At 50.5% G+C, this 25,628-nt stretch overlaps 11 protein-coding genes across 11 annotated transcripts; 5 read left to right on the top strand and 6 right to left on the bottom strand.

Annotated features, from left to right (window-relative positions):
- Positions 1-120: 120 nt before the first annotated feature.
- On the bottom strand, positions 121-1,188 carry N7511_010791 (uncharacterized protein; the record flags this gene model as incomplete). Its single annotated transcript, XM_057133168.1, has 1 exon — positions 121-1,188. One exon carries the CDS (start codon positions 1,186-1,188, stop codon positions 121-123), a length of 1,068 nt encoding a protein of 355 aa, XP_056981156.1.
- A 359-nt stretch (positions 1,189-1,547) lies between these two features.
- Positions 1,548-3,984, top strand: N7511_010790 (uncharacterized protein; the record flags this gene model as incomplete). Its single annotated transcript, XM_057133167.1, has 2 exons — positions 1,548-1,795; positions 1,851-3,984. The coding sequence occupies 2 exons, from the start codon at positions 1,548-1,550 to the stop codon at positions 3,982-3,984; spliced, it is 2,382 nt and encodes a 793-aa protein (XP_056981155.1).
- Positions 3,985-4,216: 232 nt separating this feature from the next.
- N7511_010789 (uncharacterized protein) lies at positions 4,217-5,737 on the bottom strand (the record flags this gene model as incomplete). Its single annotated transcript, XM_057133166.1, has 2 exons — positions 4,217-5,183; positions 5,244-5,737. 2 exons carry the CDS (start codon positions 5,735-5,737, stop codon positions 4,217-4,219), a joined length of 1,461 nt encoding a protein of 486 aa, XP_056981154.1.
- Positions 5,738-6,128: 391 nt separating this feature from the next.
- On the bottom strand, positions 6,129-7,049 carry N7511_010788 (J domain-containing protein; the record flags this gene model as incomplete). Its single annotated transcript, XM_057133165.1, has 1 exon — positions 6,129-7,049. One exon carries the CDS (start codon positions 7,047-7,049, stop codon positions 6,129-6,131), a length of 921 nt encoding a protein of 306 aa, XP_056981153.1.
- A 239-nt stretch (positions 7,050-7,288) lies between these two features.
- Positions 7,289-8,229, top strand: N7511_010787 (putative FHA domain protein SNIP1; the record flags this gene model as incomplete). Its single annotated transcript, XM_057133164.1, has 2 exons — positions 7,289-7,708; positions 7,729-8,229. 2 exons carry the CDS (start codon positions 7,289-7,291, stop codon positions 8,227-8,229), a joined length of 921 nt encoding a protein of 306 aa, XP_056981152.1.
- A 115-nt stretch (positions 8,230-8,344) lies between these two features.
- N7511_010786 (uncharacterized protein) lies at positions 8,345-8,834 on the bottom strand (the record flags this gene model as incomplete). The annotated part of the gene is made up of 2 exons (XM_057133163.1): positions 8,345-8,586; positions 8,645-8,834. 2 exons carry the CDS (start codon positions 8,832-8,834, stop codon positions 8,345-8,347), a joined length of 432 nt encoding a protein of 143 aa, XP_056981151.1.
- A 3,305-nt stretch (positions 8,835-12,139) lies between these two features.
- N7511_010785 (MDR family MFS transporter) lies at positions 12,140-13,971 on the top strand (the record flags this gene model as incomplete). The annotated part of the gene is made up of 3 exons (XM_057133162.1): positions 12,140-12,404; positions 12,455-12,535; positions 12,596-13,971. 3 exons carry the CDS (start codon positions 12,140-12,142, stop codon positions 13,969-13,971), a joined length of 1,722 nt encoding a protein of 573 aa, XP_056981150.1.
- A 253-nt stretch (positions 13,972-14,224) lies between these two features.
- On the top strand, positions 14,225-16,141 carry N7511_010784 (uncharacterized protein; the record flags this gene model as incomplete). Its single annotated transcript, XM_057133161.1, has 4 exons — positions 14,225-14,296; positions 14,497-15,266; positions 15,327-15,544; positions 15,600-16,141. The coding sequence occupies 4 exons, from the start codon at positions 14,225-14,227 to the stop codon at positions 16,139-16,141; spliced, it is 1,602 nt and encodes a 533-aa protein (XP_056981149.1).
- A 91-nt stretch (positions 16,142-16,232) lies between these two features.
- On the bottom strand, positions 16,233-17,434 carry N7511_010783 (isopenicillin N synthase family dioxygenase; the record flags this gene model as incomplete). Its single annotated transcript, XM_057133160.1, has 3 exons — positions 16,233-16,283; positions 16,341-17,005; positions 17,056-17,434. 3 exons carry the CDS (start codon positions 17,432-17,434, stop codon positions 16,233-16,235), a joined length of 1,095 nt encoding a protein of 364 aa, XP_056981148.1.
- Positions 17,435-17,797: 363 nt separating this feature from the next.
- N7511_010782 (nucleobase cation symporter-1 family protein) lies at positions 17,798-19,754 on the top strand (the record flags this gene model as incomplete). The annotated part of the gene is made up of 6 exons (XM_057133159.1): positions 17,798-18,237; positions 18,291-18,395; positions 18,448-18,823; positions 18,875-19,017; positions 19,073-19,143; positions 19,207-19,754. The coding sequence occupies 6 exons, from the start codon at positions 17,798-17,800 to the stop codon at positions 19,752-19,754; spliced, it is 1,683 nt and encodes a 560-aa protein (XP_056981147.1).
- A 454-nt stretch (positions 19,755-20,208) lies between these two features.
- N7511_010781 (uncharacterized protein) lies at positions 20,209-25,173 on the bottom strand (the record flags this gene model as incomplete). Its single annotated transcript, XM_057133158.1, has 4 exons — positions 20,209-23,699; positions 24,020-24,070; positions 24,179-24,809; positions 24,868-25,173. 4 exons carry the CDS (start codon positions 25,171-25,173, stop codon positions 20,209-20,211), a joined length of 4,479 nt encoding a protein of 1,492 aa, XP_056981146.1.
- Between the last annotated feature and the right edge of the window lie 455 nt (positions 25,174-25,628).

Genomic DNA, 25,628 nt, shown 5'->3' with positions numbered 1-25,628 from the left:
AATGCAATTTATATACGAAGTCTGCTGGGCTCTCGAATCAGCTCGGCTGAACCATATTGTAAAGCGTCTTGAATAAAAGTTGGATGAAGCTTGAACGCGAATACAATGACAAGTAGAAGGCTAATCTAATTCACTAATTCCTTCCATACCGCCCATGTCGTCCCAGAAACCGCTAAAGTCCACATTCTCATCTTCAAACAGCTGCTTTGCTTGAAGCATAGCAGACCGCTGTCGTTCTGGAGTGAAGCCGCCAGGCTGGGAGCTTTCCCACTGAATCAGCTCCACCCAACGAAGGAAGAGATCCTCCTTGCCCATCTCCGTCAATTTATCCTTGAAGGCAAGGATCTGATCGCGCTGCTCAGAGCGCTGCCGACCAGCAGGTGTATTCTCATCTCCAACACGCCAAATCAACCACCCGTCAGGGTCAGTATGAACCAGCACCGCAGTCCGGAACTCATCCATCTGCACCCCATCCCCCTGCCTGTTGCGATCAACAAGCGCATGGGCCCGAACCATAGCATTATAATCCAAATTCCAATCCTCATCAACCAGCAAATACCCCGTCTTCCTGATCCGCTCTGGCGTAACAGCAGCAACAATCTTGTCCCGTCGCGCCTCATCCTCGCGAATCCACTTATTGCGCTCAAGCTTTCGACTCCAGCTCCGGTGGCTGCGGCGGACGATGACCTCGCGCTCCCGGAACCCCACCGCCCGCCGCCAGCGCACGGGCCCCTGGATGAAATTAATCGGCCACGAGAGGAACATCGTCACGAGGAAGTAGTCGATCAGCAGATTTCCCGTACGCCACAGGACGATCTGGAGCCCCTCCGTAAACGGGGTTGCCGCCGTGTCCACGGTCATCGAGCTGTGTAGGCCGATAAGTGTTGCAATGAGCGCTGGGTAGGTACTTATGCCCTGGTAGATGCGGAGCGCGATTACTGCGCCGACTACTAGGTTGACGACGAGGGGGACTGTGAAGGTTTGGCGTTTGAGTTCTTCGCCTGTGATATCCAGGTGCACTAGGTAGACTTCTTTTTCGGATAACGGTTCGACAAAGGACTGCAGTGCTGCTGGGACTTTGGTGAAGGGTGGGATTGGGCCTGAGACCGAGCTTGGTGTTGAGGCGCCTGATGAGCCCGGCGTTGAGCCGGGCGTCTTGCGGCCTGATCGCCTTGCGGATTTCGCCATGATGAGTTGGATTATAGGGTGGGTTGGTCGGGTTCGAGGTGAAACGCGAGCTCTGGAGCTTGGCCAGCTAAGCTTGGGAATGGGTTGCTTTTATCGAAGCTCGCGAGGTCTGAGGATCGATGTAAATAGACAGGTCACATGTCAAGATCAAATGACATTTGCGCATGAGCTGAGGAAGCTCTAATATTTGGCCAGCAAAGAGTTGTGAGAGCAAAGTCGGAGTTGGGAGTGAATACGTAATTCAGAAATTCCACGGGCTAACCACATCGGGGAATGAGTGGTCGCCGTATTTACTCCGTCACTTCTCGCGTCCTCCACTCTCTGTTTTCGCGTTTCCTCTGCAAGGGGCAATTTTCGAAATGTCCGACAGGAGAAACCGAGTGACCAGAGAGAAAGCACCGTCTTTCCAACACGCCTCCAAATTCGACATAAATCAATTCCCGTCAAGCTTCAAGAATGAGACGCAGCGACGAGGTCCTCCCCGTTCCGGAAGCTTAGCAGCAGCGTACCATATTGCGTCTAAGCAAGACATGCCCTTCGCAACCAACGACCTAAGCCCACAGGCAACAACTCCTAGCCCGCGCCAGAAGCGACAGTCTATGAACGCGTTCATGTCGCCAACCAACTCCCCCTCCGGCCCATGAAACCATGGATCCCTACAGACAGATCGACGATGACGGTCACCTCGCGGAATTCGTGCGCGAGAATTCTTGGGAGACAAAACCTCGCTCCCCAGGTCGATTGAGTCACTCGTCTTCTCGCGCCCGGGAGGCGAATCGGGCATTCGGGTCCCCAGAAGGCAATTCCATATCCGGTGCTAGTCTCAACGGTGATCTGGGCGCGTATCGACCTCCCAGGGCCAGAGACTATACTGAAGATGAAAAACGACTCAACCGCGTTACGAAGAAGGACTCACCGGTCTTCAGCAGGGCGCATATGGGCCGGTCACCCTCCTTTACAGCGGACGATCTACAGAGACGCGAACAAGAGGAGATTGAGGTGGAGCAACATATTGTGGAGGATGATGGGGTCCGAGGTCCTTCGCTGAATTTACCTTCCAGCTGGGGCAGTCGGGCCAATTACCCTCATGACTGGCAGAGGAAAATCAGTCCGCCTAGTGCCTCTGAGAAACAGGAGGAAACTAGGCCATTGAATCGATACGCGGCGCCTGACACAAATGGAGAGCGCGACTCGACCACTAGGCCTGCTCGCACGTCTTCTCGTTCTCCGGTGCGGAACGGTCTTCCTGCTAGGGGTGTTCTTGAAGAACGCACCGCTAACTCTCATATTCAGGTTCCGAAGGAGGACCTGGCGTGGAAACAACCTGCGCCTAAAACGATCTTCCCAACTGGTGACGGGAACCCCATTGCCAATAGCCCTGTCACTGTATTCAAGAGTGATGCTGCGTACGAAGGATCGAAGTTTGCACGGCCTAGTCCGAGCAAGCGAGGCTCGCGAGATTTGCTACGAAGGCTGTCCAGGGTTGAGACACCCAAGCCTGACCATATGAAGACTCCTCAGCCCTCGAACTTCTTCGGTGGTAAAATCTACGATCAGACACCTCGGGTAACTGGTGCATGGATTGATACGCCCATGACTGAACGTGTGACAGATCGAGTGCCTGAACTCCCTGAGGATTTGACTAAAGACATTATTCCTCCACGGACAGCTAGTGAAACCAAGGCCGCTGCACCGCCTGCAAGCCTAGCAGAACCTGTCACATCGAAGGCCGAGGAAACAAAACCAACTGAAACCAACAACGGGCAGCCTCCCTCCGAGTCAAAACCCGAGAAACAATCGAGAGCCCCATTGCCTCGGCCTCATCTCCCGAAAAGTGCACTGGAGACTGTGATTGAAGATGCAAGCTCTGGAAAAGACGATGAATTCGGAAATGATACCCTGGAGTCTCTCCGAGGTATGATGGATGATGAAGATGGACCCGCTGAGCTCAAAGTCGAAGAGGAAGACGAAGAAGCCTATGAAAAGGCAGTCCTCGAGAAACTCGCACAGTCGGATTCAGCACAAAAGGGCCAGGTCGATCTGGGTTCAGTTAATGACAAGTTGAACTCACTCATGAGACACATCAGCGAAGTGAAGAAGGGACTCGATGGCCTCGAAGGCCAGGTCAATCGAGCCACGACCATCTCGAAGTCGAATACAGGGAAGAGCAGCAAACAGACATCACACATCCATACAGGTGAAACATGCAACGACTGCGGTACACACTCCGATGGACGAGTATATGCCGCACTGCCTGTCCCCCGACTTTGGAAACGTAATCCTACGTCTCGACGCCTTCAGATGACCAAACTCGGCTGGTTTACTCTCATTTCGCTCTCGTGGTATATCATCGAATGTCTCATGTGCGAACACTTCAGCCGACCGGAAATCACAGAGAAATGCGAAGGCTATTGTCTACGGCCTGATGCACCTTTATTCCCACTGGTGACAGTGACAATGCTGTGGCGTTGGTCACATCTCTCCGCAGTTCTCATGCCTATCTTTTCCATCTGCGTTTTCGTTTTCCGACTGTTCACACAGGTACTGGGCTTCTCCGATGGATACGTGGAGGAGACTCCTCAGCTTGCGGGTCTTGTCGGTGAAATTCGTATTAATGGGACACCTGTTGCTTTCCCCTGGCTGTCGGCGCCGACAGCCCAGGCTGTTGCCAATGAACCTAAACGGTCTATTGAGCATGTGCGACCTGTGCAGTCTGTGTGGCCGCCTCAGAATGTGTATGCACAACAGCGGTGGGAGGAAGACCAGGGTTCGATGGATGATGATGAAGTCCTTTAACTACATTAGCTACATGAAATTGCTTTCTGTTTGCAAGTTCTTGCTTTATCTGTTTTGCTGATTGACCCGATCGATCCTGACTTGAGCTACGAGCGAATGCAATTGCAACCAGCTGCTTTAATATAAATCATATCATTGACTGAGAGCTAGTACTTCAAAAGGCGGACTAGATCGTTATAATGCATAAATAAATCGGGTATCCAATGCAAATCGACTCAACGCACGAAAAGACTCAGAGACGCGCCCTTTCATGCCACTCCTTCAGTAGAATCTTCTCCCCCTCCAACCTCCAAGCAGCACTCTTCCGCAAAAGGGCATCAGCCTCCTCATCGGATGTTTCACATGCCTTCTCAATAGGAATCTGCTTTTCAGACTTCGCCTTGTAAGAGATATAAGTGAGGTCACCCGTCGACTGGACCCGACCAGCAACCGCATCTCGACAGAACGAAGCAAAGCTCTCGAAGAACCGACGACCCTGCACCGTTTCAATCAGTAACAAAGCGTGGCAATGCGGCATACCCTCGAACATCTCAGCGACGATGGGGACACCAGCCAGGTGAATACGACGGGCGACAATCAACCCTTCATCTGTGAGACCTTCTTCGCCAGTTGAGATCCAAATTGGGGGAGCGTCTTTCCAAAGCTCGGCTGGGGCTGTGAGCGGAGAGACTAGAGGATGGAGAACAATACTAGCGTTGCAGAATAGATCCACGCGCGGCGGGGATGCGGGCCAGATGTCATCTGCTGGCAAGGGAATTGGCTCGAATGGAGTGTCTGTGCCTGGCGGTGCGTCGAGGAAGTCGAAGAGCTCGTTCCTCGTTACGGATGGCATTGAGCGTGTGATATCGCACCATGGTGAGACTGCTGCTAGACCGCCGGGTAGTTTGATTGGCACGTCTTGACCGTGAAATTTGAGGGTGTGGGATGTGCGGTGGAGGGTTAGGAGTGTTTGCAAGAGGACGAGTGCGAGGTTACCGCCTGCAGAGTCACCAGCAAGAATGATCTTGTTTGCTGGAATGGGCTCGTGGAGGGAGCCTGGTGGCGGGTGAATGAGTGAGAGGTAGGCGGTTAGGGCATCGACCAGGCCTGCTGGGAATGGGTTTTGTGGTGCTAGGCGATAGCGGACTGAGAGGATTGGGGCACCTGTTCGGTGGGAGAGATGCGCGAGGGGGACACGATGAGTGCATGGGTCCATAAGGCTGTTAGGTGTATGTTAGATGGGTCACTTGACTTATTATAAGGTGTAGATGAAGACTCACAAGTAAGCACCTCCGTGAAAGTACAAAATCGTCATATCAGACGGCGATTCCGCACGCAGCTTGTGGTATTTCTCTTCCTCTGAGATCTTCGGTTGCGCTGTACGCTTTCCCACATTACCACGGTAGCCAGTCCATTCGGCTTCGACGGCGGCGATCTCTGGTATATCATAGGTCTCGTCGCCAGTCTTGAGGACGTCAATTGCGCGCAACACTGCGTCGCGCACGTCGATCTCAGGTTGCGGGAATGTCACTTTGGACACCCACATAGGGCCTTTGATCCCAGGATCGCGCATGCTGTCTATCTGCATTTTGCGAACTGGATTTTTGAAGGTGATGAATGAGCGCAGAATTGCGACCGTCAATTCAGTGCGCAAGTCCTGCTTTCCCGTCACGGGGGACATTCGAACCCCATGTAGGATGAGTGTCCTTAGGATCATAGGAAGTCGGACCAAGAGTGCCTTTAGAAGGCCAACAGAATGTTTGAGCGAGCTCATTGTGACGAACTGAGGCACTGCAGGAAGAAAGAAACTAGGGGCTGACGCAGTTTGTATATAGAGATCGAGAGATCAGGCCCTAAACCGGATCCAGTGGAGTTGCGTCACTGCCGAGGTCCACGGGGCATGCAACTATAACTTTGCATTCAGGAACATGTTGGTGAGATAGTTATTCAATATTTCGAACTTAGATATATTTATTATGTGATCTTGTCCTTACGGCTTTGGTATCATGGCCCTTGCATACACTTCCATGTATTGTCCAATACGTCATGTGTTATGACTGTAGACAAAGTTCAGGAACTAGGGGAATGGCACATTGAGAACCGAATATCGTCGCTCATGTGAAAGGCCAAGTCAGGGATCGATCCCATACAGTAAGGTAGAGAGCTTAGTTCCCTGCAGTGTCTGGCTGAACCGGCTCCGCTGGCTGTACAAAATTTGACACGGCCTGACTGTTAGGTTGGGAAGGCTCTTTCGGCCGGCGAAGGGGATCCAACTCCTTCTGATAAACAGTCTGCTCATGGTCTTTCAAGCCCGACCCAGTGGGATCTCTGCGAATGAGGAAGCCCTGCACACGAGCCTCATTCGAATCCATTTGCTTGACAGTATTGTCTTTCCGCCCATGCAGGAAGCGCGCGGATTCCTCATTGACCAGGCGCAGTTTATCCTCAAATCCAGTATTCATCTGTCCGATCCATGATGCTTGAACAGCACCCCCAAAGAGCACCAAGAGAATCACTAGCCGGGTGAAGGTGCGTTGGTCGACAACGTGCTGCTGCGGGCCATTGTGGCGGTTATGCCACCGTTCCCAGTCTTCCCATGTAGAATTGGCATATATACCTGATCCGTGTGTATTGAATTCTGTTGAATCTTGTACCGCATGGTTCCATCCGGTGCCAGTTTGATCATAGGCAGCTCGTCGGATCGGATCGGATAGAATCTCATGTGCGTCCACCACAATCCGGTAGCGCTGTAGTCGGACTTCGGCAGTCAGTTCTCCGAATAGTGGGTGATCTTTGGTGAAAGGTCGATCGGGATGGTAAATCTTAACAAGGTCGTAGTATTGTCTCTTTGAGTACGGAGCGCCGCGGGGAATATTCAAGACGTCATAGGGGCTGAAGGATGGATTGCTGGGCCATATGTAGTTCTGGTGAGAAAATTGTGAGGTGGTTGCATAGCTCCGGCTCGTGTACGGTTTGTGTAGTACATAAATCGGAGCGGTTTTGCTGTTGAATTGGGCGAGTGGCGAGGCTGTCGAACTCAGTAGTGGCAGGCCTCCCCCACGAAGAAGGTTGAAACTCTTAAGCATGACCGCATCATTCAGTTGAAGAGAGCACGGGGTGAATCCGTTATGCTCTCTTCTCAAAGTAGTCTGATTCGGAGAAGAGAAGCTCTCCCCTCACTTCGTCTTCGGGCCGGCCACGGATATGATCACGTGTATTTGTTGAAGCTTCGATCAAAGATCTCCAACTCAAGACTTGCTAGTTCTGTCACTCCACTTTCCTTGCCGCGCAAATTTTATATTCAAAGCAATGGCCAGGTCCGACGATGAAGACCGTCGCGAACGGCGGCGAGATGCAAAGCGAGACGACGACTATCCAAGCTCTCGACGACGTGACGACGACCGCCGAAGCTCCCGACGGGATAGCCCTCAACGAAAGTCCTCTCGCAGCCCTCGGCGTCATCGCAGAGACCGATCTACAAGCTCAGCTGGTGACCGGCGCAGACGCAGACATTCGCGCAGTCCCCGAAGAGAGCGCAGAGAACGGTCAACCAGTTCCGCTGCAGAAGACCGCCGCAGACACAGACACCGAAGTCACCGACATCGTGATAGCCGCGGAGACGAAGAACGATCCTCTAAGAGACGCCCACGATCCCGATCTCGCTCCCCGCGACCATCGCGCAGCTCCCCACCGCGTGCGCTACAACGCAGTGGCCCGCTACCTTCACAATCAGATGCTTTCACCGGTGAAGTACAACCCGGAGAGGCACCTGCCCCCGAGAAACAGAAGCCCAACTTCAACTCTACCGGCAGGTTGGCTGCAGAGAGCAATACAATTCAGGTCCAAGGTGGAGAAGGAATCGTCTTAAAATACCATGAGCCTCCAGAGGCGCGCAAACCTCCAGCCAAAGAAGCTTGGCGTATGTATGTCTTCAAGGGAGAAGATCTACTGGAAACTGTGGAATTGCTGGAACGCAGTTGCTGGCTAGTCGGTCGTGAGCGATCCATTGTGGATTTCCCTCTTGACCACCCGAGTTGCTCGAAACAGCATGCTGTGCTCCAGTTCCGATTTGTAGAAAAGAAGAACGAATTTGGTGACCGAATTGGGAAGGTGAAGCCTTACCTCCTTGACCTGGAGAGCGCCAATGGCTCTAGCGTCAACGGGGAGGCCATTCCTGCAGGTCGCTACGTGGAGGTTATGGACAAGGATGTGATACGCTTCGGATTAAGCTCCCGCGAATATGTTCTCATGCTACCACCTAGCTGAGTTCACCTACAACATGAAGCAAGAACTGAAATGAAATCTTCAACGGCAATAATATTACACTCGACAATTACAAGTTATGCAAGCTGAACGAATCGTTGGGCACATATTAAATCCATTACAGGCGGCTCTTAGCCTCCTTGGCCTTCCCTTCAACAGTACCCATTGCCTCCTTTGTCTTGCCCTTGGCCTCGCCCATAGCTTCCTGGGCCTTTCCCTTGCCCTGGCCTAGAGCTTCCTCGGCCTTGCCCTTGGCTTGGCCAGCCACCTGTGCAGCATCGCCCTTGGCATCCTCTCCCTTGGTCTTAGCCTGCTGGGCACCAGCACCAACAGCGTTCCTGAGGTTCTCAGCAGCTTTTTCTACAACAGGAGGTTAGCGTCCGTCTTGGCAAACAGCAGGTCTGCATTGTAAACATACCACCCTGGTCAATTCCCTTCACAGCGGCGTCAGATACCGTCCGATCGGCCTTCTTAAGTGTGTCCTTGGTTGCATCAATAGCTCCCTTGTTGTATGAAGCTGTAGCAGAAATCGACCGGATAGCCTGGAAGCGGGGAACGGGAGCGAGCACACGGGTTCTGAGGAGAGGAGCGAAGCGTGTTGCGGACATGATTGCGATGATTGTCGTAGGTAGTGATACGGTGATAAAGTGAGGTTATTTCAAAGTATGGTATTGATCAGATAAATTATCAAGTCTAGACCAGGATTGAGCAGTCCTTAAGTAGTCAACCCTCACAAAATAACCTTGGAAGGACTGGTTTATGCTCTGTCGCCTCTTTCGAAGAGTTGGCTTCGCCTACGTCATCAGTATGTAGTGTCTCTTACGTCGATTCATGGTCAGACGGCAACTTGGTCGTATTGCTGAAATCAGGTTTCACAATTGCTAGTGGGAATATTCCATTGTTAATTGTATTCAAAGCTCTTTGTAGTCAGAATGCATGTTCACATCTGTGACGCGTGATGTAGCTATACGCACCGTATATTTCCTCTGCACGGGGATTCCTAATCTTGGCTGCCGCTTTAATCAGGGCATTAGATACAGCAGAGCGTGACTGTTCATATAATTTGGAAGTATCTTAGAAGTGTGATTAAAGGTAGGGTCGTCACGCTCATAGCTTATTCAAGAGACATAGTTACTAATACCTAGCATACGAAATCATGGCTCTAGGGTCAATACGCACCTAGGGTACCGGAGAATGCGCTCATATTAACACTTAACGTTGTTTATCCATCATTATATAGGAAGATGTGTGTTGTTATCAATTTGAGGTGTGCTTTGAACAGTGTTCACATACCTCGGTCTGCCGTTTCACAAGCCGATCTGAGCCATTGAGTTCCCCCACACTGGCTTCGCCGTAAACCGTTGCATGGGCCTTGCTTCAGCGGAATTTCACGAGCACAGCGACTCTAATTTGACCGGCGCTGCCTCTGAGCGAAGTCTCTGAATTGGCCTCCAGTTCGGTTGCATTTTCAGACCAGCCACAGATACGAAGGTACACCCTTGGCAAAAAATCAATTTCTTCGTGGGCTGCTAGGCACGGATTCATGATTGACCTAATTCATCAAAACCCTAAGGTTTTGAAATAATTTTTTAGCTTAAATATGAGGTACAATATGAGGTAGAATATGAGGGGAAATATTATACTGGAAATACCCTAATCCTAACGCAGATGTTTTCATGTTGTACATCCACTATGATATAGGGAGGGGGGTCGGTGTTTTGAACACGGTCTTATATGAAAGCCTTTCCCAATACTGTTCAACGGATAATACGCTCTAACATCCTCTGGATCATCTTGCCGCCGCCTGCTCTGCACCAAGCGCAGGCGCTCCACATAACACGCGGGCGCGGGGAGCTATGGCGGGGGTCCTTAGGACAATGCGAAACCTCTCAAACCCTTGCATTTCAGTATTGACGTCCTACACACAACTTCCGCTAAAGCTCTAACAACGGTGGGCCTGACGCCGGCGCTATAAAAAGTTCGCTTGTTATCTGATTTGTTCCTCGCCTCTTGTTTGTGTTATTACTCGCCTGTTTTTCTACCGTCCACACGCTAGCCATAATTCAATTAGATAGTCCAGTGGTAATGATCTTGCCATGTTCCTGCTCAAGTGTTCATGACTACCCGGTGTTTTTGAGAAGGATTTGGTGGTGTTTTTGAGTGCCCGAGGGCCTACGAAGGGAGTATAGGGCCATATCAAAAACATCACTCTAGCGGTGTCAGAAATACACAGAATACTCCCAATTTGTAGAACCCATCGGTCTCAGTGGAATTTTCTCGTAAGCTGTTCTTATAGAACACGTTGCAAGGTTATAAGTTACCGCTCCCAAACTCAAACAGGATTCCACTGAGAACCAATTTTTGGCTACGTTTTTGGGGTGTCGCATCTGGTTTGTTGTTCACTGCAAGACTCTCGGACTGAAACACTCTGGTGTGCTTTTCAACTGTTCAAATCCTTGAGTGCTTGTGGTGTAAGTTTTGTGTCATATGATCTATAAAGGAGCTGGTTGAATATCTTGAGAAGAAATGATGTTCTATATAGTTCTTACGAAAAACACAGAACACTTTATTGGTAGTTTCATCTTCTTCTGTCAATTCTGCGACATTGATAGCTCGGAAGACAGGAGTTCATGGCTTATTGGGTAGTCTTGCGGGTTCTCTTAGATGCATAACCGTAGGGGATTGGTGAGCTTCGAAACCCGACTGGTATCTTCTGGTTTGTGATATAGAATGATAGGCTTGGTTGCTTTTCTTTTTTGACCTTCGCTCACTGTCCCATAGGTGATAGTGTTATCTAGCAAAGTCAATGCAGAGAATTGGTCGGTTTGGCCAAGTCTTGGAATTCTCTTCCGCGTTCGCGTGTTGAGTTTGATTTTCCTACATTCAGCATCTAGCGAGGGGAGATCGGGTCGAGTGAGCAGCAGGCACTAGTGAGGCTGGCATTGCTTCAAGTCTGATCTACAGAAGGACCATTTCTCTGATAGGAACATGCTGACCCCCATGAGTACCATATGCATGTAGACAGAAGACGGAGTCAAAATGAGTTGTGTCTGCCCACGAGGGCGTCGCTTGCTCGACGCTAGAGAGCCACTAAGCCATTATAGGAAAATAAACATTCACCGTTAGACTGAGGCTCTTCGGCGAGATGGGTCTCGGCCTTTCATTCACAGGTGGCTATGCTTCATGGTATTATGAGAGATGGTCGTGACAGCGCACAAAGCGGACATAAGGCCGGACGAGCGCAGTGGGCAAAGTGGCGACCAAAACCCGATATCTCCATAGAACAAATGACACCAGCAACTAGTGCTGATTTGTCCTAGTGCTTTTCGCCAGCTGACCTTCATATGTGATATTGAAGAAACCCACACGAGTGCCAAGATAGGTGAGCGTGGTTGCTGCCTTGGAAATTCATGGTCTGCAAGGCCCCCCGGCCGTTCAAAGAAAGGAGCGACTGTAGTATACGACCGGACGAATACGGACGAAGTAAGTGTAGGTTTCGGCTTTGTCCGGTGCTAGGGCTTCGGTACAATATCTACCCGGAGCAAGTCAAATGTGATCCCATATAAAAGGTAATAACATTCTGCGCACGGAGTTAAGTTAGGGTCTGTGTTTTTCCTATTGTGGAGTCGCCCCCATTGTTCAAGCTCGTATCTGCCAGCGCTAACTGGAGCCGAAGAGACCCAAAAGTGGCCTAAAAGTGGTCCAGAAGGGGTCCCAAGGTTACGTTGGACCCGAAGCCTATTCAGGGCTTAGCGTCTGTCACCATCTGGTCTCGGACCTTTTAGACGGGCTTTTTTTTATGACTCCTTTTACTTAAAAACTCTGCTCTGTCCTTTTAGTTCTTCACTGCGAACGTCTGGTATTCTGGTCGATTGTGCATATCATAATCCTCATATTAGGAATGGTGTCTACCATGTCGGACCATACGATGCATGAGGACCCCGAAAAAGAAACGCATACCTCCATGAAGGATGAAAGCTCCAGTGACCGTGCTGTCTCGTCAGTACTGGAGACGGAAAAAGAACATACATTAGTGCAGACTGCGACAGCAGAGCCCGATTCATTGCACCCAGTCGAGGCTGTCAACACACGGGAAGATGGCACAGAATACCCCACCGGGGTAAAACTGTCATTGATTTCACTGGCGTTGTGTTTGAGTGTGTTCCTAGTGGCGCTTGGTATGTTTGGCCCGGTGATAAATAAGACTATTACTTACTTTGCTTTGTAGACAACAGTATCATCGCCACGGCTATTCCCAAAATCACGGATAAATTCCACAGCTTGGAAGATGTGGGCTGGTACGGTAGTGGTAAGTGAAACAGACAATATAGCAGACGAGAAACCGAAACTAATTTCTCCCTAATGGCAGCCTATCTTCTCACCACCGCTTCTCTTCAGCTTCTCTTTGGAAAGTTCTACACCTTTTTCAGTATCAAATGGGTTTTCCTCAGCGCAATCGGTATCTTCGAGTTGGGAAGTTTGATTTGCGGAGTGGCAAACAGCAGTTTGACCCTGATTATCGGCCGTGCCGTAGCTGGTATTGGTTCGGCGGGAATTTTTTCGGGTGCGCTGATTATCTTGGCTCATTCGGTGGCTCTTGAGAAGCGTCCCATGTACAGCGGCTTCATTGGCAGTATGTATGGTATTGCTTCAGTTGCAGGTCCCCTTTTGGGAGGTGTCTTCACTGATAAAGTATCGTGGCGTTGGTGTTTCTACATCAACTTGCCCATCGGTGCCATCACCGTCGTGGTGATTGCTTTCTTCTTCCCTGCTCCGAACCGCCAGGTCAAAGACACAACATGGTCAGAGCGAATCAGAAAGTTCGATCCTCTGGGCACATCGCTTTTCCTCCCTGCTATCATTTGCCTGCTACTGGCCCTGCAATGGGGTGGCACGACCTATCCTTGGAGCAACTGGCGCATCATCCTGCTATTTTGCTTCTTTGGTGTTTTGATCTTGCTCTTTGTGGCTTCACAATGGAAACAGCAAGAATATGCCACCGTGCCCCCTCGCATCTTCTTCAAGCGTACTGTGTGGTCTTCTGCCTTCTTCAGCTTCTGCCTGGGCGCAGCATTCCTCTGCTCTGTCTACTTCTTGCCTATTTGGTTCCAGGCCGTCAAGGGCGCCAGTGCCGTCCACTCAGGTATCATGAATCTGCCCATGCTGATCGCAGTTGTGCTGTTATCTGTTCTGTCGGGCATTGTCGTTACCATTGTCGGTTATTACGCACCTTTTATGATTCTCGGTACGGTCATGATCTCCATTGGCTATGGTCTCATGACCAAATTCCACCCGGATACCTCCAGTCCCATCTGGATCGGATACCAGATCATTGCCGGTGCTGGCGTCGGATTCGGTATGCAGCAACCTATGATCTCCGTTCAGGTTGTCCTCGACATTGTCGACGTGCCTACCGGTACTGCCATCATTGTTTTCGCCCAGACCCTTGGTGGGGCTCTCTTTGTTTCGATTGGAAATAACGTCTTTAGCAACAAGTTGAGGGAATATCTCGCTGAATATGCTCCCACTTTGGACCCAGCACTGATCGTCCGAACCGGTGCTACTAGTGTTCAGAGTGTTGTCAGCAAGGCAGACCTCCCGGGTCTTCTTCTTGCCTACAACGATGCCATCACGCAGGTATTCATGGTATGCGCCGCTGTGTCCGCCTTGAGTGTCATTGGTGCCGTAGTTGTGGAGTGGAAGAGTGTTAAAGGCAAGAATCTTGCCGCCGGAGGAGCCGCATAATTGGGGGACTGAAATGATCCACATGTAATATAGAAAGACCAATCTCTAATATAATTTTCTCTCTCCTTTTCACATGCATCTGTCGCCTCTGTTTTGTATAGATGATCAAGCTAACTCAACAGCTAACCCAATCCGTCTTAGCCTCGTAGACCCCAGATAAGCTGCGGAGAACATCACTCGGTTCAGACTTCAAGATATCTCTCATTCGGTTCTTTGAAATGCCAAGTAAGCGACGTATTCTCTCCTGTCAGCCATGTCGCCGCTTGAAGACCCGTTGCGAGGTTCCACCGGGGTCAAGGCAATGTGCACGCTGCATGTCTTTAAGGTAAGTCGATGGTGGGGGGGGGGCCGAGGCTGTTGATTTTGGAGAACTGACAGGTCTTAAATAGACTTGAATGCTCTCTTCCTGCTACATCTGCCATTGCTAGTCCGGAACGGGCGTCTGTTCAGCCTGCTGAATGTCATTGTTCAAAAAGGTATTCGAAAATATGCCGAAGCGGCGAAACCCTATCTTTGTTATCGCAGACTTATATCGATATCAGACTTGATGCCATTGAAGCCTCCCTCGATGAAATGAAGCAATTGTTGAGGTCGCAGCTGGGGAGTTACCAGTCTACATCCACAGACCATGGCATTCCTTCCACGGACAACAGTGCCTTGACCACGATAAAAGACCTCGATGAAAACGAAGATAATATAGTGTTACCAACAATCACATCAGCCGACCTCCATCCTGCCCCGATCACGGTGGTCCGCCATGTCGGCAATCTGATCACAGAGCCTGAAACAAACGGAGAAAATGACTCCATCTTAGGGCACATGACCGAGATGGGTCTAGATTCCGAGAACTTCGCCTCTGTCTTCCAGCATGGCTTTGAACAAATAGCATCATGGTACCCATTTCCGCACGAAACAATGTCAGATCTCAAACAAAACTACCCCCTGCTTTTCGCAATGTGTCTGCTGGCCGGGTTCCGCGCAACAGCTGGTCTGAACCGTTCAAATCTTCACATCACACTGCATTCAATGGTCAAAACACATCTAGGCATGAAAGCCTTGGACACGCCAATTGGAATCACTACCATCCATGCTATGCTTATATTCAGCGCTTGGAGCTTTGGTCCTCTCGTGCCTGGCGGCCGATATATTGACAGCTGGTTAATGAGCAGCACGACTATCACGCACTGCATGCTTAGTTTTTCCCTTTCCGAGCTTGGGTCTCTTACTTCTTTCTACGATGATACGAGTCGTAACATGTGCAGGATGTGGATCCAGGCTTCTTTGGTACACTTGAAGTGAGTGCTACAATCCCCCCTCGATGTACAGACAAGCAAAAAATCTAACTACCAGCCAAGATTCGCTATCGGAACAGGCCGACCATCCGTCGTCACATGTGATCGTCTACGCCAGTGGACAGAGATAGTCAAATACCCAGGCTTTGAAACGTTCGACCAGATCATTGCAGCTGAGCTTAAAATTTATATCCTCCTCTACGAGGTCATCTGCAACAGCGCCAACTCAGTGGGCGAAGCCTGGGAACTGATAAACAGATGGAGTCGAAAATATCTCGCCGGTTAATCCTCCTCCTCAATGCCTCAAGAAGAAACTTAGCTAAACATCAAGTACAGACGGAAACAGCGTATTGACATGGGCCCGGTCCTGCGTCTCCCTCATTCTCTCGCGCTGGGAACTCGCAAAACAACAGCAAGGAATGTCTCCCGGCTCCCTCGCCCAAAATGAACGTTTGAAAGACCTAACGCAGACGGTCATCCGTCATGCACAGGTCGTCCTGAGCGAAATTCTCATCTACGGGTCCTCGGAAACAGCATTCGTCAGACCGACGTATGACTACCTGCTCAGTGCGTACGCGGGCGTGACTCTTGCAGAGTATTCTTCTGATATATCCGATATCCACGCGACATACACCTTGATGGAGAATGTCCGGACCCAGGCTAGGATTCCGCGGAGTATCGATGGTGTGTTCAGCTGGGCGACGAATGTCGTTCAGAAGAAGGCGAGAGATTATTTGGATTCGAGTGTTTCGATTAATTCCGGGGACACGCTTTATTCGTACCCGATGTCTGTGGCTGATTGGGCGCCTTTTCGATTTATCGATTCCTTGCCTTCGTCTGGATGGGATGGGTTGGAGGAGTCTATGAGACCATTCTAGATAATATCTTCAATCTTTATATATATAAATTCTATGAGGCCATTTGACCGAACTGGAGTCTGTCAACTTGACACCGACTTTACATCTAGATCTACGCACTGATCGGCCTACCCGAAGAAAGTTCGAGCCGATTGCGATGCCACTAGATGCGAATGTTAGAACGGACTTTCACAACAACAATAACAAGCGAAGAACATACCTTCCCACAAGAAATAGGCTCATAAAGAGCGGGATGGTCCTCATCCACGCAAGACGGCACCACGCGACAAACTGAATCCGGATTAAAGCCCAAAAAGAAAGGCATCGAATACCTAGACGTCGACTGGCGATTATAGACACGATGCACAGTGCTCTTGAACCGATTATTTGACAGCCGCTGCAAGAAATCGCCAATGTTGACTACAAGCGTGCCGGCGATCGGTCGCGCATCGAGCCACTCATCATTAGCAGAAAGCACTTGCAATCCGCCGGACATGTCCTGCCAGAGAAGAGTCACGCACTGGATATCGGTGTGCGAGCCTATGCCGACGTCTACATCTGCGTTATCGTCTTCGAGGGTGTCTTCTGTGCCTGGGTAATGCACGTACAGCCCGTCTGCGCCTGGATGGGTGGTGACTTCGTCGAAGTAGTTCTCTGGCATGTCCAGGGCTAGGGCGAAGATGCGGATCATCTTTCTGGCTAGGGCGAGGCGGTGTTGGTAGAATTCAATTGTTGCTTCGCGGAAGCCGGGGAGGTGGGCTGTTCCCTCCCATTTTAATTCATCGTCGCCATAGGAGAATCGGTCGTCTTTGAGGAGTGATTCTGGGTCGGTTATTGTTGGGTCGTTCTTGGGGTTGTAGCGTACGGAGAATGTCTCTTTGCGGTCTAGAGGGTTTGGTTAGTGGGAGACGTTGTCGGCGATCATAGACAATCACCTCGTGTTTCGGTTTTGTTTATTTGAGTTGTTCCCAGTCCATGCCATCCATCGGAAAGTTTGGACTTTTTGCCGGATACTACTTCTTTTTTCTCGTCGGGCTGGTTGAAGAAGGCTTGCGCTTGAGACAGAGCGTTCTGGATGAGTTCTTCGGCAATGCCATGGTTTTGGATATAAAAGAAGCCCGTCTGTTCCGCCGCTGATCTGATCTTGGATGCGATGGCCTTTCGATCTGAGAGATCCCCATTAATCAAGGACAGATCTATGATGGGGATTTCGTCCTCGGTCGGCGGGCGTGGGGGCGCCGTCGATACTCGGCGATACTCAGGGCCACTGAGCGTGAGCAGCTCGATCTGGGTGTATTCAATCAGGGTTGACATGATTGTGCGAGAGGCAAGATGCAGGGTGCAGGGTGCCAGATAACGCGTGGATATATTTAAGCAAGTCCCCCGCATACCAGGCTTCCCCTGCAAGTCCGCCCGATGACCGTCGGAGTTGCGGAAATGATCGGACTTTCTGAACGCCTCCAATGCTTGGCTGATAAGAGCGTTCGCATTCTGCTGCGTCGAGGGCTGTTGAACGCAGATAGCTGGGCGTGGGCACTTGACAGGCTAACAGGTTCTTATCGCAGCCAGCCCTAACTTGAGCCCATTGCTGGCCTCATAACTCCCCTCTTTCCCCCCCCTCATTCCGTACCGGACACACTACACATTGTTTCTGGGAACAGAAACGAGAAAGCAGTCATGGCCATGCTGACCCGCCTGCATGAGCGATTGATCGTCAAACGGACAGAAGAGGATGGCATCACTCGCCCCGTCGACATGCTGGACAATTCCTCCATCCGACCCACTCCAGTCAAGGACCGAACATGGTCCCAGCTCACGTATATCATGTTCTGGTTCTCGGCTACAGCCAATGTCAGCAATCTCTACACGGCATCCACGGGCCTGTCCATGGGCCTGACCATGTGGGAAGCCATCGGGTGTTCCTTTGGCGGACAGATCCTCGCCGGGGCCCTCATGGCCCTGAACGGTCGTGCTGGGGCCATGTATCGCATTCCGTTCCCTGTGCTCTGTCGCTCCAGTTTCGGTACTTGGGGTGCGCTGTGGCCGACCTTTAATCGTGCGGCCATGTCCATTGTGTGGAACGGGGTCAATTCGGTGCAAGGCGCACAGTGTTTATAGTGAGTATTGTACATTCCAGGTGGTGTTTGGACGGGGACTGATCCTTGTGTAGTGTCTTCCTGCATGCTATTTTCCCTTCCATTGAGAACATCCCCGATAAAATGGGCTCCAAGTCAGCTTTGACTTCTGCGCAGATGATGTGCTTCTTCGTCTACTGGTACTGTGACTCAATTAGGCTGTACACGAATTGCGGACTAACATTTACACAGGCTGGTCAATTGCGCATTCCTTGTTGTGCCCGTGCCAAAGATGAAGTCTCTCGTCTATATCAAGGTCGTCGTGTACTTCTGTGCAGCCTTTGCTATGCTTGGATGGACAGTTTCTCTAGCTGGTGGCTCATTAAAGTCCCTGAATGCGCCCTCCAAAATTCATGGCACCGAAAAGAGTTATATGATCTTCAGATTCCTATTTCTCGGACTTGCCAGCTGTGGAACGTTCATCTCCAACGCGTCTGATCTGCAGCGATATGCTACAAAGCCTAATGATGTCCTCATTGGCCAGATAATCAGCTTCCCATTATCAAACTTCCTGATTGCTATTATAGGAAACCTGATTGCATCAGCTAGCAAGGATATTTTCGGAGAGGTTTGTTTTGCACATCCCATCGATGAAAATGAAGACTAACATTCGATTTAGCTCATCTGGAGCCCTTTGACCTTCTTGGACAAATTGATGGAAGGAGAGCGCTACACCCACGGCAACCGTGCTGCCTGTGCCTTCATTTCCCTCGCATTCGTCTACTCTACAGTCTTCTCCGCCATCTTCGAGAACTCCATTCCGTATGACTCCCTCACATGCAAAGCCAAAGTCTACATCTAACACATTTCATTCCAGCGCTGGAAACGACATCGCAGCCCTCCTACCAAAATACATCACCATCAAGCGAGGCTTCTTCATCTGCGCCAGTAAGAATCTCAAGTCCCTCCCAACCCCCAAAAAGAAACAAAAAGCCTCTAACTAAAATCCAGTTCTCTCCTACGCAATCTGCCCCTGGTACCTCCTAGCCAGCGCCTCAATCTTCATCACGTTCCTCTCCTCCTATCAAATCTTCCTATCCGCAATAGCAGGCATCCTCATCTGCGATTACTACCTCATCCGTCGCGGCTACCTGAACATCCCAGCCCTCTACATCTCCAAACCAACACCATACAGATACATCCACGGCTTCAACCCGCGCGCCTTCCTCGCCTACGTCGTGGCAATAGCGCCCAACTTCTACGGATTCCTCCACCAAATGGGTGTCAAGGCTCCGATGGGCATCCAGCGCTTCTATTACATCGCCTACCCCACGGGCTTGATCGTCGCTTTTGTGGTGTACTATGTGAGTTGTTTGGTTTCGAAGCCGGTTGGGATGGAGACGGGCGCTGGCTGGATGGAGCCGAAGGATTATGTCGAGGATGAGGATCGGTCGGTTAGACCGGAGAGATATGCGACTATTACGGTTGATTCTGTTGCTGTTGCTGAGAAGGGGGGTGTGGAGGTGACCAAGGCTGATGTTGGTGAGAAGGGGTATTAGGTTAATGGGATTATATTCATGGGAATTTTGGGCTTGGTTGGACTTTGAGCGACGGTGATTGGTGTTTGTTTAACTCTCATGGGAGTTCGTTTCTAGTTATTCATTTCGGTTGATCTATGCCAGAATGACGGGGCTTGTATCAGCAACTCAGTAGTGTGCATTTGACTTGGACTTGGTGGGAAGCAGTCAAGAATTCCATTCCATGCTTTGCTCACTGAGCTACCTCTACATGCTATGTTTTGATCAATCAATGCTCATATCAAACTCCTGCCAATGTGATGATTCCGGGTATCATTTGCCCCAATTTCTGAGGATAACTCGCGATCAGATGCAATTAACAAAGAAAACAAGATGCAACCAGGCAATGATAGCAGATAACGCATTACACCAACAACCATATATGTATGCAAGCGCATGAAAAACAGGAATAAACAAGACAGAAAGGATTAGACAATCATGATAATCGCACGCCGAGACCTTCATATTCCGGGCGTGGAGGCGAGCTTCCACTCCGTGGCCGTCTCCCGTATACCTCCAGTGGTGGAGCAGGCGCATATATCTGATCATTGTGTTGTACCAAAGGTCCAGATAAATTGGGATGATATAGCTGGTATTGCGGTGGACGACGTGGAGCCTGCAACCTCGCAGACTCACTCAGCCGTTGACGTGCATCCCGAACATCGACACGGTGGCCGCCGAAGTTCAAGTATTGGGAATTCACGGGTTCTGGGTTCCAGGCTGAATCTATGAACTTTAATCGTTCATCCATTAAACCCAGTCGCCTGTTTGTTGGTGGCGGCCCAATAAAGGCAGGGTCGGACTGGAGCGCACTGTCCGCCAGACGCACATCTGCTGTCCAGCTCCCAATGCCAGAGAGTAATTGCTGTTGTTGAAGATGTGGGGATGCAGCAGATTCTGGCTCTGGAGGTTGATGTTGGAAATTTGGCAGTGGGGAGAACCGCGGTGGGTATCGAACAGGTTCTGTTGCCCATGATTGATGGGAAAATGCGGACGAGCCACGCGATAGGGCATCTATAGTTGGCTGCTCGGGGGCAGATCCCACTGGCAGGTTTGAACTTGATGAGTGCGGAAAAGTGCCTGGCATTATTGCGGATGGATGAGCGATTGGGACGGGTCTTGGGAACCCAGATGGAGTGCTTGTGCCTGATGTTCTTGATGGCCTTCGGAGATTCGGAATGCTGATAGAAATATCTTCTTCGTATGGTAGCGGCTGTGGGTATTGGAGGATGGATGGTACACTCGCAGACAGGTTCCGGGAAATTTCGAATTGTGCCATAGAGGTACGGCGAGAATTAGATCTTGACCCAGGTGCAGTGTGATAGTCAACGGCATTAAACTGATAGTCGAAGATATCATCGCCAGGCTCACTGTATGTTGAACGGCTCATGGGCTCCATCAACAGTTCGTGGGGTCTCAGCTCATGAGACAAGGGAGACGCAAAACCATAGCCCATTTCACCATCAAGTGACTCGGTGGAATGTTTCATCTGCAAGCCACTAGCAGGATCTAGTGCGCGAGATACAGGCACTGATGAAGGGCGCTTCACGGCTGATTCCGCCTCTAGGATCCGTCGGGTGGCAACATTTGCATACGTCGGCAGATTTTCTTTGCTTGCTGGCGGGTTCGCTGGCGCAGATATAGTCGTTTGCTGTGAGCTTTCAGAAGACGCTTGGGAGTTGCTAAGTCGACGGACTGCAGCGAGTGCTCTTTCGGCCTCTGAGCCCAGGATTGTAGAGCTGACTGTTTCGCCCGAAGGCGTTCGACTTGAGGAACCTCGTCCTTGAATAGAGGATACTTTTGCAAGTGGGGTATCGGCCTTGGTGCCTGTAAAGTTGCCAGGGCCTTTGTTTGGTCTTCTTCGGTTTCTTCCCTTGGGTTGCTTTGGCCTTGGCCTTTGGTGACGATTGACTACCTGCCATTCCTGTTCGTTGGATGAAATTGGAGGGCTGGCTGAAAGAGTTTGTTTCGCCTTTTCTGTGGTATTGCTTATTTGTGACAAAGCTGGAGAGACTCGAACAACTGCTTTGGCTTCTCCGTCGGTTTCATAACCTTCTTCAGACTCATACCCGGCTCCCCGGAATATATGGGGAGGGAACAACTCCAACCTGAAGCGAGGAAGAGGCACTGCCATCTGCTCGGGTGATTCCGCTCGAGGGGAGTTAAGATCATCCCAGTTGAACGTATTCTGGTGCGATAGACCTTCGTCGGCCGAAGATTCGGGAAACGATGAGGACGAGCTGCTTGAGCGATCAAAAACAGATTTTTGGTTGTCGGTCAAGTGGCGTGAGGAGCTAGGAGAGAGGTTCTCAATCTCTTTGCCAATGTTCTTCAGTAAGCGACGTAGGCCCTCTCTTGCTTCGCGAAGGATGGGTGGGTGTGAAGCCATTAAAGGTCTCTTCGGGAAGAGCTCAACCACTCGCGAGACATGGGTTTCGTATTCTCGATAGTCCCGGACAAGACCACAGCTCTGGTCATGTGTCATTCTCTCCCTGGCGGAGTCGTAAGATTTGAGAAGAAACCGAGTTGCAACAATCAGCCAGGTATCGTAGAACCCCGGGTCGTGTTTGTTCATGACACCCTTATTTTCTTCGTCCTTGATTCGAAGCTCATCTCGACAGAACCCTTGGACGACACTGTGGATTTTAATCACATCAACTGCCGAGTTGTGGCGATAAATAGAAAAGAAGCCATCCTGGCTGCTTTCATTTTGAGATTCGGAGAATTCAGGAAAAGACTTGGAATCCCCAGGCGTTTCCCCGTCAGATTGGTGATCCAACTGATTCAGCGATGAAGTTTGTCGGACAACACCCGCTACCGAGGTCCTCTCGATCAGTCCATAGTGTATGAGAGTTCCGAGGGTATTATCAAGATCAGGGTCCTCTCCAGTTTGGGCACTTGTCTGGATTTCCAAATTCTCGGCCGTCATGGCAGCCTTTCCAAGGTTCAACAGTCCCACGGGAACCTGGTGTCCAAGGAACGAAAGGAGGTTGATCAAATGCAATGCCTGCCTTTGCTGCAGGCGAAACAAATCATTCACAATGCTCAAGAATGGTTCGGCGAGCTTCTTGTCCGTCACTTGGGATTTCACATGATATTTTTCAATGGGCTTTCCTGTGGCATTGAGACGATGTCCAATAGCATGGATCGCCAATGGTAGACACTCGTAGTGTTCTACTATACGGGTAGCCTTGGAGACCTGCTCGGCTGTAGGTCGGGTAATTCCAACATCCTTGAACAGAAGCCTGCAAGCATCCTCGACATGCATCCGAGAAATCATCAGGCAGTAGGGCTCATACAGTCGCTGTTTCTTCCGCAGTGTCGTATCAACCGAGGTGTAAATGATACTGCACTGGCGATTCCACGGCAAAAAAGATCTGAACTCGTTGATATCATCGTCCCGGTCAAAGGTCACTCCATCAAAAACCAAGAGCCAATCCTGTCGGGCCTGGAGCCAGTTCCGCACGGCACTTACATACCTTTGCGATTCCTGGTACTCGGGGTCCACAGTTTCCTTGTGATCAACCAGCGTCGCGGCTTGGGCAATCTCCCAGAAGCATTTGTATGCTGATTCGCGGGATTTAGCATCAATCCAGAATATCCCACCTGGGTAACAGTCGCGTTGTTCGAACACATACTGCCGTGCTAAATGCGTCTTTCCGGAGCCTGGAACGCCAGAGATCAAAACGGCCATGGTTCTTTCTGCCCGCGCCTTTGCCTTGAATAGTCGATTATGCAATACTGCAAGCTCTTTTTGCATGCCAAAGAATGTGGCATTTGGGTGGAAGCCCGGGGGTGCCACGAATAACGGTGGATTTGTGTGGGAATAGTGAGAGAATTCAAGGTTTCCGCTGTTTTCCAGATCAGAAATGGGGGAACTGCGACCTTCTGTTGCAGGAGCACGCGGGAGACTTGGTACGGATTGGCCTATGAGACAGTCAGCAACTCTGACTCGGGGAAGAAAATGCAAGATGAATAGTGTCAGCTATTGAGGTCATAAGACGGGAGCCCCCCCGGAGAAACTAAGTACATAGAACAGAGTCCAATCAGATTTTGAAGGGAATAATTGATTTGAAGTATGTGATCCCTTGGACTCAACATCAACAAGGAAAACAAAGACAATAACGAAATTCAAGTAAAGAAACGCAAACCAGAGCTTAAGCAAAATCATCAAATGGCGGGCTCCTCAATCTCATAGCTCTTCAACGTGAGTGACTCCTCGGGTGCAGGAAGAAGGTGTGTCATACCAGGCCTGTTCAAATCTGGCATGCTTCGATTTGCTGGGTCATCTATTCTTCCTATGATAGTTAGTATATGTCAAGGATAGGGTATAATGTAACAGTGAGGATTGCGCAGGGGTGATAGAGAGGGCCGGGTAATATTTGAACGCGAAATAGTTGGCTCACCATCATAGATCTCTCGAGCCTTAGCTTTCTTTTCTTGAGTACGAACGTTCACTTCCTCCACCCAACGATCCTTGATGATATGTGGGGCTTGGCGTGAGTATCGGAGAATTGCTTCAGCAACCACTTCATAGCCAGCAGCGTTCTCGTCGTCAAATTTGCACATATGGCTATGATCGGCCTCAATGCCCATCCGCTCCACGCCCTCCATATATGGTGCCGCAGATGCCTCGTCCACAATCACTTCTCGAGTGCCTCGTACATCTGTAGATCGTGTTTCGTGAAAGAAATAGATGTGGAATCGACCCATGATGTCTACGAATAGACTGTTGATATGCTGCAAGGTTTCGTTATTTGTCCGAAGAGACTTGATGAGCTGTGGAGATGCCTCCATGAATTTCTTCGGGAGGACGGCGTTGCAGATGTTGTGCAGCAATAGACCCCATTTCGCGATATCAGATCCATTGTGCGGCGTACCAAGGAATAGAATGCCGAAGGTCGAGACGTATACTGAGCGAAGATGCTCGGTCTTCTCACTTGAGAGGCTGCGAGAGTAAATCAGGGCACGTTTCACAACCAGGCCTCCTAGAGAATGGCAGACGAAGATGATTGGGCGGTCGGCGCATCCTTTCAACTGGAGAATTTCAGGTCAGAAGATGCATCAAAGTTGGGATAGAACGGGCAGAACTTACACTTCGGTTGGCAGCGAGACTAGAGGCGAGTGTTTCGGCATGGCTAACGACTGAGTCTCGAGACACGCCATCTGTAAAAGCCGTGACATTTGCGTTGTAGCCGTAGGTGAGGATACGAGGGTTTTGTGCAGCAAGAACATCAGGCAAGAGGTCGACCGGCCAGAAGGTCCCGGTGTTCTTGCTCGTCCACGAGTCGTGAGGGTGACCGTTCAAGCCATGAACAAAGACGATATCAACCTTGGGCTCATCGCGTGGCAGATATACCTGCGACAAGCCAAAGGGCTTGATGAGAAGGGGTTTAGACATCACTCAAAGCAGGACTTGAAGCTATAGCCATAACAGAAAAGTGAAGAGGTGAAAGAGCAGGAGCGAGTCACCCAGCGCGGTTTTTATATTTCCTGCAGGTGACGGTGGCTGTTCCCCTGACCCAGGTCACCCGCGTCTTCCTTTCCTGCAGATCCATGGGGGGTTCTCCAGTCTGTCCCAGGCGTGGGCATGCAGATTACTATTTCGATCTATCTTGCGCCCCGCGATGCCTCGGGGGTGTGTGCCGTTTGCCTATTGGGTGACCCGGGGTACTAGCACAGCCCCAGATCGGGCATGCCAGGTACCGTCGCGGGTTTCTTGCATTCGAGTCGGCATATGCATGATGTGCCTTGCGGGAATATAGAGGCCTGGTGAGTCACAGTCTCAACCATGTTGGATCTCTCGACCATGGGAGAAATGAGGAGACAGGGAAGCCTCTAAGCAAGTCGGAGATT

Source organism: Penicillium nucicola (genome assembly GCF_028828085.1).
Source record: "Penicillium nucicola strain IBT 29836 chromosome Unknown utg000010l, whole genome shotgun sequence".
NCBI lineage: Eukaryota > Fungi > Ascomycota > Eurotiomycetes > Eurotiales > Aspergillaceae > Penicillium > Penicillium nucicola.
This window is presented reverse-complemented; position numbering and strand designations above follow the sequence as displayed.